At 31.7% G+C, this 13,910-nt stretch overlaps 1 protein-coding gene across 1 annotated transcript; it reads left to right on the forward strand.

Annotated features, from left to right (window-relative positions):
* The first annotated feature begins 6,198 nt into the window (after positions 1-6,198).
* On the forward strand, positions 6,199-10,865 carry LOC149508646 (NAD(P)H-quinone oxidoreductase subunit H, chloroplastic). Its single transcript, XM_089757812.1, has 2 exons — positions 6,199-8,368; positions 9,489-10,865. Exon 1 carries the CDS (start codon positions 6,633-6,635, stop codon positions 7,812-7,814), a length of 1,182 nt encoding a protein of 393 aa, XP_089613938.1. The 5' UTR covers positions 6,199-6,632; the 3' UTR covers positions 7,815-8,368; positions 9,489-10,865.
* Positions 10,866-13,910: the final 3,045 nt, after the last annotated feature.

Below are 13,910 nucleotides of genomic sequence, written 5' to 3' on the forward strand. Positions count from 1 at the left end.
TTCGATCTAATAGGCATCTTATATTCGAACTTACAAAGTCTATTCCTCGAATCTTTACTCTTCTCTTTTTTATTACCTGTCTTTACTCTATAGGTAGAAAACCGTCACACATGCTGACTAAGAAACTGACAGGAATTCATCAAAGCCGAAGAAAAGGGCAGGAATTGGAGGAATTGAAGGAATTGGAGGAAAGGGAGGAAGAAACAAACATAGAAATAGAAACTATTTCCAAAGGGGGGGAGGAACAGGTATCCACCAAAGAAAATCTTTCTTATTACCCTTTTTCGAAAGAGACCGACTATAAAAATAGCCCAGTTTATGAAACTTCTTATCTGGATGGGAATCAGGAAAATTCGAAGTTAGAAATAATATCAGAAAAAAAAGAATATAAAAAATTATTATGGTTTGAAAAACCTCTTGTGACGCTTATTTTTGATTATAAACAACGGAATCGACCTTGGCGATATATAAAAAATAATCGGTTTGACAATGCTCTAAAAAATGAAATGTCACAATATTTTTTTTATACATGTCGAAGTGATGGAAAAGAAAAAATCTCTTTTACATATCCACCTAGTTTAGCAGCTTTTGGAGAAATGGTACAAAAACAAATAGATTTTTTCACACCAGAAGAATTGTTTTCTGACGAATCGTATACTGATTGGAGTTTTATCAATGAACTAAAAAGAATAAATTTAAGTAAGGAGTTTATAAAGAGAGTCGAATATTTAGATAAGGAATATTTATATAAGGAATCTTTTGATCTGGGCATACTTGAAAAAAGGACTCGATTTTCTAATTATGAAACTAATGAAGAAACTAATAATGAAACTAATAATGAAACTAATAATGAAACTAATAATGAAGAAACTACTACTGAAACTAATAATGAAACTAATAATGAAACTAATAATGAAACTAATAATGAAACTAATAATGAAACTAAAAGAAATAATGAAATTAAAAGAAATAATGAAACTAATAATGAAACTAATAATGAAACTAATAATGAAACTAAAAGAAATAATGAAACTAAAAGAAATAATGAAACTAAAAGAAATAATGAAACTAATAATGAAACTAATAATGAAACTAATAATGAAACTAAAATAAAATACTTGCCTAAAATATATGATCCTTTCTTGCAGGGACCCTACCGCGGAAGAATCAAAAAATTGTTTTCACCTTTAAGTGAAAAAACAAACACGGATCCGTTTTGGATAAATAAGATTCATGTTATACTTCTTGCTACTGATTATTACGAATTTGAACAGACAATAGATACACTCAAATCATTATCAACAGAAAAAGAACTTTCTTTATTGACAGAAACAGAAGATGAACAGACAATAGATACACTCAAATCATTATCAACAGAAAAAGAACTTTCTTTATTGACAGAAACAGAAGATGAACAGACAATAGATACACTCAAATCATTATCAACAGAAAAAGAACTTTCTTTATTGACAGAAACAGAAGATGAACAGACAATAGATACACTCAAATCATTATCAACAGAAAAAGAACTTTCTTTATTGACAGAAACAGAAGATGAACAGACAATAGATACACTCAAATCATTATCAACAGAAAAAGAACTTTCTTTATTGACAGAAACAGAAGATGAACAGACAATAGATACACTCAAATCATTATCAACAGAAAAAGAACTTTCTTTATTGACAGAAACAGAAGATGAACAGGGAAATATCGATTCCGAGGATCGAGTCAAAATTTTGAAATTTTTATGCAATATAGTTATAACTAATCCCGACAATCAAACAATTATAAAAAAATCTAATGGAATAAAAGAAATAAGTAATGGAATAAAAGAAATAAGTAAAGAAGTTCCTCGATGGTCATACAAACTACTCGACATTTTCGAACAACACCATAGAGGAGGCGAGGAACACATGATAACAGATTATGCAATTCGTTCAAGAATCTTCCGGTACGCAATAGTTTTTTCTAAGGAGGAGTTAAAGGATGATTTTTTTCTACCAAACGATATAGAAAACGACCTATCTTTGATGGAATATTCGCCAGAACCGAATTTTCGTCGAGACATAATAAAAGGTGCCGTGCGTGCCCAAAGACGTAAAATAATTAATGGGGAACTGTTTCAATCAAATGTGCATTCCCCACTTTTTTTTGACAGAGTAGACAGCCTCTTCTTCAGAGTGTTCAGATCTTTGTATTCTGATATTTCTTGGCTGATAAAACTAATATCTCGAAATTGGATATGGAAAAACAAAGAATCACAAATTTCTGATTATACAGAAAATGAGGAGGACATAAGAGAAGACGAAGAGATAAGAGAAAGCATAGAAAAGATACAAGAAAGAGACAAAGAGGAAGAAAAAAGAAGAGAAAGCATAGAAGAGATACAAAAAGGAGACAAAAAAGAGAAAGAAAAAAGAAGACAAGAGTCAGAGGCAGATGACTTCCTGCTGGACGCAGCAGAATTTTGGGATATCGTCTTTTTTGGTCAAGGACCAAGGGGCATCATGTTAATAGCCCAATCGATTTTTAGAAAATATATTCTATTACCTTCATTGATAATAGCTAAAAACATTGTCCGTATATTATTATTTCAAATTCCTGAGTGGTCCACGGATTTCAAGGGTTGGAAGCGAGAAATACATGTTAAATGCACTTATAATGGTCTTCAATTCTCCACAAAAGACTTTCCAAAAAATTGGTTATCAGAAGGTATCCAGATCAAGATCCTATATCCTTTTCGCCTGAAACCTTGGCGCGGATCTAAACTGAAACCCTCTCATAAAGATCCAATGAAAAAAAAGCATAAAGATCCAATGAAAAAAAAGCATAAAGATCCAATGAAAAAAAAGAAAGTTAAAAAGAATGATTTTTGCTTTTTAACAGCTTGTGGACTGGAAAGTGACTTACCTTGCGGTCCTCCTCGAAGACGGCCTTCGTTTTTTCAGCCTATTTTTAACGAACTAGAAAAAAAAAGTGAAAAATGGAAAATTTTTAAAAAAGGAAAAAAATTGTTTCGAAAAGTCTCAGGAGAAACAAAAATTCCATTTGTAAAGGGAATAATAAAAAAACTTTCAAAAAGAAATCCAGTTTTGGAGTTGAGAGAAGAATTGGGCGAAACTAAAAAAGATTTGGGCGAAACTAAAAAAGATTCGATAATCAGTAATAAGATGATTGACGAATCATCCCTTCAAATTCAATCTATGGAGCGGACAAATTATTCATTAACAGAAAAAAAGATAAAAGATCTGACTGAGAGAACAAACACAATCAAAAATCAAATAGAAAAAATTATAAAAGACAAGAAATTAGAATCATCAAAAAAATTTTGGAAAATATTAAAAAGAAGAAATATTCGATTAATCCGTAAATTCTATTTATTTATAAAACTTTTTATTCAAAAGATATACATAGATATTTTTCTATATATCATTAAATATATCATTAATATTCCAAGACCCAATCCACAACTTTTTCTTGAATCAACAAAAAAAATGATTGATAAATTCATTTACAATAATGAAGCAAATCAAGAAAGAATTAATAAACCAAATAAAAATACAATTCATTTTATTTCAACTATAAAAAATATAAAAAACTCACTTTCGAATATTAGAAATCAAAATGCAAAAGCTTTTTGTGACTTATCCTCCCTCTCACAAGCATATGTATTTTACAAATTATCACAAACCCAAGTTATTAAATTCAAACCTATCCTTCAATATCACGGAACATCTCTTTTTCTTAAAAATGAAATAAAAGATTATTTTGAAGAACAAGGAATATCTCATTCCCAATTAAAACATCATTATGGGTTAAGACAAAAAATCTCTGGAATAAAGGAATGGAAAAACTGGTTAAGGAGTCATTATCAATACGATTATCAATACGATTTAGTTCAGAGTATATGGCTTAGATTAGTACCAGAACAATGGCGAAATAGAGTCAATCAACACTATATGGCTCAAAATAAAGATTTAACAAAATGGGATTCAGATGAAAAAGAAAGATTAATACATTACGAAAAAAAAAATGATTTTCAAGCGAATTCATTACTGAATCAAGAATATAAACTGAATCAAGAACAAAAACGGAATCAAGAACAAAAATATAAAAAAGATAATTTTAAAAAACACTATAGATATAATTTATTATCATATATATTTATTATATATCAAGATATGAGGGACTCATATACTTATGGATCACCATTACAAGTAAATAAGAGGGAAGAGATTCCTTATAATTACAACATGGATAAACGAAAATTTTTTGATATATTGGGGGATATTCCTATCCATAATTATCTAACGGGGAAAACGGGGAAAACGGGGAAATTTTCGCATAGAAAATTTTTTAATTGGAGAATTCTTAATTTTTGTCTTAGAAATAAGACCGATATTGAGTCCTGGGTCGATACCAGTACCAAGAGTAAGAAGACCAGTACCAAGAGTAAGAAAACCAGTACCAAGAGTAAGAAAAATATTAAGACTGTGATTAATAATTTTAATAATTATCAAATATCGAATCTGGAACTTTGGTTCTTCCCAGAATTTGTGCTACTATATAATGCATATAAGGTTGAACCATGGATCATACCAATAAAACTACTTCTTTTCAATTTTAATTTTAATGGAAAAAAAGAGGATCTTGTATCAGATGCAAAAAAAAAAAGAAAATTTAGATCCGTTCTCTCAAATCAAGAAAAAGATGTTGAAGAAGATTATGGTAAATCATCCAATCAAGAAAAAGGTAAATCATCCAATCAAGAAAAAGGTAAATCATACAATCAAGAAAAAGATGTTGAAGAAGATTATGGTAAATCATCCAATCAAGAAAAAGGTAAATCATCCAATCAAGAAAAAGGTAAATCATACAATCAAGAAAAAGATGTTGAAGAAGATTATGGTAAATCATACAATGAAGAAAAAGGTAAATCATACAATCAAGAAAAAGATGTTGAAGAAGATTATGGTAAATCATACAATGAAGAAAAAGGTAAATCATACAATCAAGAAAAAGATGTTGAAGAAGATTATGGTAAATCATCCAATCAAGAAAAAGGTAAATCATACAATCAAGAAAAAGATGTTGAAGAAGATTATGGTAAATCATCCAATCAAGAAAAAGGTAAATCATACAATCAAGAAAAAGGTAAATCATCCAATCAAGAAAAAGGTAAATCATCCAATCAAGAAAAAGGTAAATCAGATCAAGAAAAAGGTAAATCAGACAATCAAGAAAAAGATGTTGAAGAAGATTCTGGTAAATCAAAAAAACATAGAAAGGAAGACGAGAGCAAGAGAGAAGCTCGTTTATTCCTACAAAAGTATTTGTATTTTCAATTCGGATGGGATGCTGATTCTTTCGATGAAAAAATAATCAAAAATATCAAAGCATATTCTTTCATTCTTGGCCTGATAAATATGAATGAAACTTTTCTATACTCTGTTAGAAGAGGAGGAACGAATCTGGATATTTTGATGGATTCGGCGGATAAGTTACTTTTAACTTATCAATACCTACTCAAAAAAGGAGTATTGATTATCGAACCAATTCGCCGGTATGTAGAAATTGATGGACAATTTATTCTATATCAAACTATAAGTATTTCATTGGTTCATAAAAATAAACATGAAATTAATCAAAGACGCAAAAAAAAAAAAAGACGCAAAAAAAAAAACTATATTGAAAAAAATAATTTTGATGAATCCATTGCAAGACATCAAAAAATGACTGAAAATAAAGACAAAAATCATTATGATTTGTTTATTCCTGAAAATATTTTATCCCCTAACCACCGGAGAGAATTGCGAATTCGAATTTCTTTCAATTCAAGGGATAAAAATGGTATGCATAGAAATCCAGTATTTTTAAATAATGTAAAAAACTGTGGTCAAGTTTTGAATAAAAACAAACATCTTGATAGTGATAAAAAGAAACTAATTAAATTAAAGTTCTTTCTTTGGCCCAATTATCGATTAGAAGATTTAGCTTGTATGAATCGCTATTGGTTTAATAGTAATAATGGCAGTCGTTTCAGTATGGTAAGGATACATATGTATCCGCGTTTGAAAATTCGTCAATGGTACATTTTTCCATATATTATGATTGAAAACCGGATTGATTAATTTTATTTGAAAAAATTATAAAGTTCATAACGAACTTAAAATCATTGTGCATATTAAAATGAATGGTATTATTATTATTACTGATCAGTAAAATTCACATTCAAAAAAAGGGGGAGAGAAATTTTTGTTTTATGGTAAAAAATTCATTCATCTCAGTTATTTTTCAAGAAAAAAAAGAAGAAAACAAGGGGTCCGTTGAATTTCAAATAGTCAGTTTCACCAATAAGATACGAAGACTTACTTCACATTTGGAATTGCACAAAAAAGACTATTTATCTCAGAGAGGTCTACGTAAAATTCTAGGAAAACGTCAACGGCTTCTGTCTTATTTATCAAAGAAAAATAACATACGTTATAAAGAATTAATTAGTGAGTTGGATATTCGGGAATCAAAAAATCGTTAATTTGATTGAATTAGTCGATTTATTATATTTTTCATTTTGATGTACTTCTTTTCGTTTTCAACAATTCATGTAAGAATGAATCGAGGAAAAACTTATGAATCTATCAGCTACAGAAAAAGACCTTATGATAGTCAATATGGGACCTCACCACCCATCAATGCACGGTGTTCTTCGTCTCATCGTTACTCTAGATGGTGAAGATGTTGTTGACTGTGAACCAATATTAGGTTATTTACACAGAGGAATGGAAAAAATTGCGGAAAACCGAACAATTATACAATATTTGCCTTATGTAACACGTTGGGATTATTTAGCCACTATGTTCACGGAAGCAATAACCGTAAATGGACCAGAACAATTGGGCAATATTCAAGTCCCTAAAAGAGCCAGCTATATCAGAGTAATTATGTTGGAGTTGAGTCGTATAGCTTCTCATCTATTATGGCTTGGACCTTTTATGGCCGATATTGGTGCACAGACCCCCTTTTTCTATATTTTCAGAGAAAGAGAATTAGTATATGATCTATTCGAAGCTGCCACCGGTATGAGAATGATGCATAATTATTTTCGTATCGGAGGAGTAGCGGCCGATCTACCCTATGGCTGGATAGATAAATGTTTGGATTTCTGTGATTATTTTTTAACAGGAATTGTTGAATATCAAAAACTTATTACGCGAAATCCTATTTTTTTAGAACGAGTTGAAGGGGTAGGGGTTATTGGTGGAGAAGAAGCAATAAATTGGGGTCTATCCGGCCCAATGCTACGAGCCTCTGGAATCAAATGGGATCTTCGTAAAGTTGATCATTATGAGTGTTACGACGAATTTGATTGGGAAATCCAGTGGCAAAAAGAAGGAGATTCATTAGCTCGTTATTTAGTCCGAATCAGTGAAATGACGGAATCCATAAAAATAATTCAACAGGCCCTGGAAGGAATTCCGGGGGGTCCCTATGAGAATTTAGAAATCCGATGTTTTGATCGAGAAAGGGATCCAGAATGGAATGATTTTGAATATCGATTCATTAGTAAAAAACCTTCTCCTACATTTGAATTACCGAGACAAGAACTTTATGCGAGAATGGAAGCCCCAAAGGGAGAATTAGGAATTTTTCTGATAGGAGATCAAAGTGGTTTTCCTTGGAGATGGAAAATTCGCCCGCCGGGTTTTATCAATTTGCAAATTCTTCCTCAGTTAGTTAAAAGAATGAAATTGGCTGATATTATGACGATACTAGGTAGCATAGATATCATTATGGGAGAAGTTGATCGTTGAAATGATAATTTATACAACAGAAGTAGAAGATATCAATTCCTTTTACAGATTGGAATCCTTAAAAGAGGTCTATGGGATCATATGGATGTTTGTCCCTATTTTGACTCTTGTATTGGGAATCACAATAGGTGTACTAGTAATTGTATGGTTAGAAAGAGAAATATCTGCAGGAATACAACAACGTATTGGGCCTGAATACGCCGGCCCTTTGGGAATTCTTCAAGCTCTAGCAGATGGAACAAAACTGCTTTTCAAAGAGAATATTCTTCCATCTAGAGGAAATACTCGTTTATTCCGTATTGGACCGTCTATAGCAGTCATATCCATTTTACTAAGTTTTTCAGTAATTCCTTTTAGCTCTCGCCTTATTTTAGCCGATCTCAATATCGGTATTTTTTTATGGATTGCCATTTCAAGTATTGCTCCTGTTGGACTTCTTATGTCAGGATACGGATCAAATAATAAATATTCCTTTTTAGGTGGTCTGCGAGCTGCTGCTCAATCGATTAGTTATGAAATACCATTAACTCTATGTGTTTTATCAATATCTCTACGTGCGATTCGTTGAAATATAAACTTTTCTTTTCCCTATTCCTTTCGTTCTATAAAATAAGCTGAATGGATTGAATAGATATCTTCGTTATTTTATTATCCTTCAGGTTGATAAACTAAATTAGATAGTTATATATGAGTGAAAGAAAGCAGCTTATAAATTCGCAGTAAATTAAACAAAAAAAAATTTAATCTCATTTCCTATGTACAAGAGTTAAGTGGAAGAAAACATAAGTGGAAGAAGTCTTTACCCCAAGACGGGTTGATTAGTCAATCTAGCTTGAAGCGGGCTCAAAAGATCAACCGTATAGAGTTTTGGCTATCCTTTGTATAGATTCCCATACATGTATTGCCAAACCAAACGGGGGATTGAACAAAAAAATGAGTGGATGGTTAGGAACACCAAAATACACAAAGGATTAGTAATGGAGATTATGTAAATTATATAAAAAGGATATTTCTGGATAACATAAAAAGAATACTAATTGGGGCTTTAAATTAGTAGAAATGAGTAGGCAGTACTACCCACGATTCCGGTCCAGAGTATGCTCCTATCCACCGATTAAAGTAATGACTATCAGGAACGAAATAATCCTTTACTATTTTTTAGTTTAAGCCCCCATTCGTAATTTTCTCAGATCAGAAAGAAGAATAGGAACGAAAAAGAAAGAATAAAAAATAAATATTTTTTTTTTTTTTATTCTTTCTTTCATATATATAGAGAGATATAATCTGTGTCATGATTTATGAGCTAATGTAATATTTAATTTTTTTCGTAATCGAAAACAATGGGTTGAAATATCTATTGATATTTCTACAAGAAGTATTTTATTGAAGGCTTAAGTTATTACTCAACAAATAAAAATTGAAATTAGTAACGGGCGAGATCAATTCAGAAGCACTTTTTTTATTCTTCATAATATAGCAGACAGAATTCCATTGGTATAATTTTGGACCTTCCAATCCATTTTTTCTCTATCTATTCTACAACCATACGAAGAGAAATAATACTGATTCGGTCCTTAAATTTATTTGTGACCCACGAGGAGCCGTATGAGTTGAAAACCTCATGTACGGTTTTGGACTAGCGATGGGAACAGTGATGTTATCATCGACTATAATTATCTAACAGCTCAAGTACAGTTGATATAGTTGAGGCGCAATCAAAATATGGGGTTTGGGGATGGAATTTGTGGCGTCAGCCAATAGGGTTTATCGTTTTTCTAATTTCTTCTCTAGCAGAATGTGAGAGATTACCTTTTGATTTACCAGAAGCCGAGGAAGAATTAGTAGCAGGGTATCAAACCGAATATTCGGGTATCAAATTTGGTTTATTTTATGTTGCTTCCTATCTAAATCTATTACTTTCTTCCTTATTTGTAACAGTTCTTTACTTGGGGGGTTGGAATATTTCCATTCCGTACGTATTCGTCCCTGAGCTATTTGAAATAAATAAAATGAATGGAATCTTTGGAACGACAATTGGTATCTTTATTACATTAGCTAAAACTTATTTGTTTTTGTTTATTTCTATCGCAACAAGATGGACTTTACCTAGGTTAAGAATGGACCAATTATTAAATCTTGGATGGAAATTTCTTTTACCCATTTCTCTCGGTAATCTATTATTAACAACTTCTTTCCAACTTCTTTCACTGTAAAGAAAAAAAGAATACGAGATTCATGACTTGGTTCAAACAAGAGAAAGAAACAAACATAAAATTATTCATAGATATTCACGATATGTTCCCTATGGTAACTGGGTTCATGAATTATGGCCACCAAACAGTCCGAGCAGCAAGGTACATTGGTCAAGGTTTCATGATTACCTTATCCCACGCAAATCGTTTACCTGTAACTATTCAATACCCTTATGAAAAATTAATCGCATCAGAGCGTTTCCGTGGGCGAATCCATTTTGAATTTGATAAATGCATTGCTTGTGAAGTATGTGTTCGTGTATGCCCTATAGATCTGCCTGTTGTTGATTGGAAATTTGAAACGGATATTAGAAAAAAACGATTGCTTAATTACAGTATTGATTTCGGAATTTGTATATTTTGTGGTAACTGCGTTGAGTATTGTCCAACAAATTGTTTATCAATGACTGAAGAATATGAACTTTCTACTTACGACCGTCACGAATTGAATTATAATCAAATTGCTTTGGGCCGTTTACCAATGTCAGTAATTGACGATTATACAATTCGAACAATTTTGAATTCGCCTCAAAGAAAAACTGAGTAAGTAAACCTCCTATTCTATTAAAGAGAAATTTCCAATTCTTTTAAGGTTCCGTTTTGGTTTAAGTTAAAAGAATATTTGGTTTGACTTAAAAGAATGAGGCCTTTACTCTTTGTTTGGTCAATAAATAAAAATTCAATTACAAATTAACTGGTTGATAAGAATTTCGAATTCATTTTTCTTGAAAATCTATTAATATATTCGTAATTATTTCGAAATATATAGTTTCAAAAAACAAAATACCCTTTCGAACCGAACAAAAAAAAAGAATTAAAAACGAAACAATAATTGTACTTAGATCAATTCACACCTAATAGATTAGGATTTTATTCAATTAGGAACGTATCATAAAAAAAAAATTCCTGGTCGGGTCAATAAGATCATGAAAAGCATTTCGATTTATTTATCTCTTATTTTACATATAATGGATTTGCCTGGACCAATACACGATTTTCTTTTAGTTTTTCTGGGATCGGGTCTTATATTAGGGGGCCTGGGAGTGGTATTACTTACCAATCCAATTTTTTCTGCCTTTTCATTGGGATTGGTTCTTGTTTGTATATCCTTATTCTATATTCTCTCAAATTCTCATTTTGTAGCTGCTGCCCAGCTTCTTATTTATGTGGGAGCCATAAATGTTTTAATCCTATTTGCTGTGATGTTCATGAATGGTTCAGAATATTATAAAAATTTTAATCTGTGGACCATTGGGAATGGCCTTACTTCGTTGATTTGTACAAGTATTCTTGTTTCGCTAATTACTACTATATTAGATACATCATGGTACGGGATTATTTGGACTACAAGATCAAACCAAATTATAGAACAAGATTTGATAAGTAATAGTCAACAAATTGGAATTCATTTAGCAACAGATTTTTTTCTTCCATTTGAATTCATTTCACTAATTCTTTTAGTTGCTTTGATAGGTGCAATTGCTGTGGCTCGTCAGTAATAAATCTTTCTAACTAGGAATAGCAAGCAATCCAAATTAAACTTTTTTCTGTCTTATCGCATCTATTTTCCTTGAATTCTTGTTCGTGTATAAAATATAAAATAGAAATTCGTTTATTCGAGATATTTCCAATATATTCTTTTTGTTATATTCTATTCTAGTCAATCAAATCCGTTGAATTATTGTTCATATTAAAATGAATCGAAATTGATAAGGAGTTGGTCAATGATGCTCGAACATATACTTGTTTTGAGTGCCTATTTATTTTCTATCGGTATTTATGGATTGATCACGAGTCGAAATATGGTTCGGGCCCTTATGTGTCTTGAACTTATACTGAATGCGGTTAATATAAATTTTGTAACATTTTCTGATTTTTTTGATAGTCGGCAATTAAAAGGAAATATTTTATCAATTTTTGTTATAGCTATTGCAGCCGCTGAAGCAGCTATTGGATCAGCTATTGTTTCCTCAATTTATCGTAACAGAAAATCAACGCGTATCAATCAATCAACTTTGTTGAATAAGTAATATTAATAATATTAAATTATAAGATTCACCAATTTGAATTAGCATGTCCAATATGTTGGAATCTACATCATGTTTTCGAAAACGTAAGAAATCAAAGTATCTTGGTCCTTTCTTATGAGTTGATCCCGAAGGAAATTGATTAGAAAATTTCTGGTAAATCGTTGATTCATCTGGTGTTTAACTATAATGATTCATTTACAAGTTTACTAGATTGAAATTTTATGATGTTCAAAAAATTATAGATCCCATGTCACATTCAGTAAAAATTTATGATACATGTATAGGGTGTACTCAATGTGTCCGAGCCTGCCCCACCGATGTGTTAGAAATGATACCTTGGGATGGATGTAAAGCTAAGCAAATTGCTTCCGCTCCAAGAACAGAAGACTGTGTTGGTTGTAAGAGATGTGAATCCGCTTGTCCAACAGATTTCTTGAGCGTTCGAGTTTATTTATGGCATGAAACAACTCGAAGTATGGGTCTAGCTTATTGATACGTTCCCGAAAACCCCACTTGAATACATTTTGAATCCATTTTATTTTTTTTTTACTGAAAAAACCCGTGCTCAAAAAAAATCTTTTTTGAGCACGGGTTTTTCTGGTCCAAGTGCATCTTGTCTTTACCACGAATTATTTTCCTTGGTTAACAATAATTGTAGTTTTACCAATATCTGCAGGTTCTTTAATTTTCTTTCTTCCTCATAGAGGAAATAAGCTAATTAAGTGGCTATACTATGTGTATATGCATATTTGAACTCCTTCTAACAACCTATGCATTTTGTTATCATTTCCGATTGGACGATCCATTAATCCAGCTGGAGGAAGATTATAAATGGATAAATTTTTTTGATTTTTACTGGAGATTGGGAATAGATGGACTTTCTATAGGGCCCATTTTACTGACAGGATTTATCACTACTTTAGCTACTTTGGCGGCTTGGCCAGTTACTCGAGATTCGCGATTATTCCATTTCTTGATGCTAGCAATGTACAGTGGTCAAATAGGATCATTTTCTTCTCGAGACCTTTTACTTTTTTTCATCATGTGGGAGTTCGAATTAATTCCCGTTTATCTACTTCTATCCATGTGGGGGGGAAAGAAACGTCTGTACTCGGCTACAAAATTTATTTTGTACACTGCGGGGGGTTCCATTTTTTTATTAATAGGAGTTTTGGGTATCGGTTTATACGGTTCTAATGAACCAACATTAAATTTTGAAACATTAGCTAATCAATCGTATCCTGTCGCACTGGAAATCATATTCTATATTGGATTTCTTATTGCTTTTGCTGTCAAATCGCCGATTATACCCTTACATACGTGGTTACCAGACACCCATGGGGAGGCACATTACAGTACTTGTATGCTTCTAGCCGGAATTTTATTAAAAATGGGAGCGTATGGATTAGTTCGCATCAATATGGAATTATTACCCCACGCTCATTCCATATTTTCTCCCTGGTTGATAATAGTGGGTACAATGCAAATAATTTATGCAGCTTCAACATCTCTTGGTCAACGGAATTTAAAAAAAAGAATAGCCTATTCCTCCGTATCTCATATGGGTTTCATAATTATAGGAATTGGCTCTATAACTGATACGGGACTCAACGGAGCTATTTTACAAATAATATCTCATGGATTTATCGGTGCTGCACTTTTTTTCTTGGCAGGAACGAGTTATGATAGAATGCGTCTTTTTTATCTCGACGAAATGGGTGGAATGGCTATTCCGATTCCAAAAATATTTACGATGTTCAGTATCTTATCGATGGCTTCTCTTGCATTACCGGGCATGAGTGGTTTTGTTGCAG

This window comes from Durio zibethinus, unplaced genomic scaffold (assembly GCF_047325235.1).
Source record: "Durio zibethinus cultivar Kanyao isolate XHJ-2024 unplaced genomic scaffold, ASM4732523v1 HiC_scaffold_312, whole genome shotgun sequence".
Classification (NCBI taxonomy): Eukaryota; Viridiplantae; Streptophyta; class Magnoliopsida; order Malvales; family Malvaceae; genus Durio; species Durio zibethinus.

Excerpts from the sequence above, each read along its gene's own strand:
- LOC149508646 (XM_089757812.1), top strand. The coding sequence starts at position 6,633 with ATGAATCTATCAGCTACAGAAAAAGACCTTATGATAGTCAATATGGGA.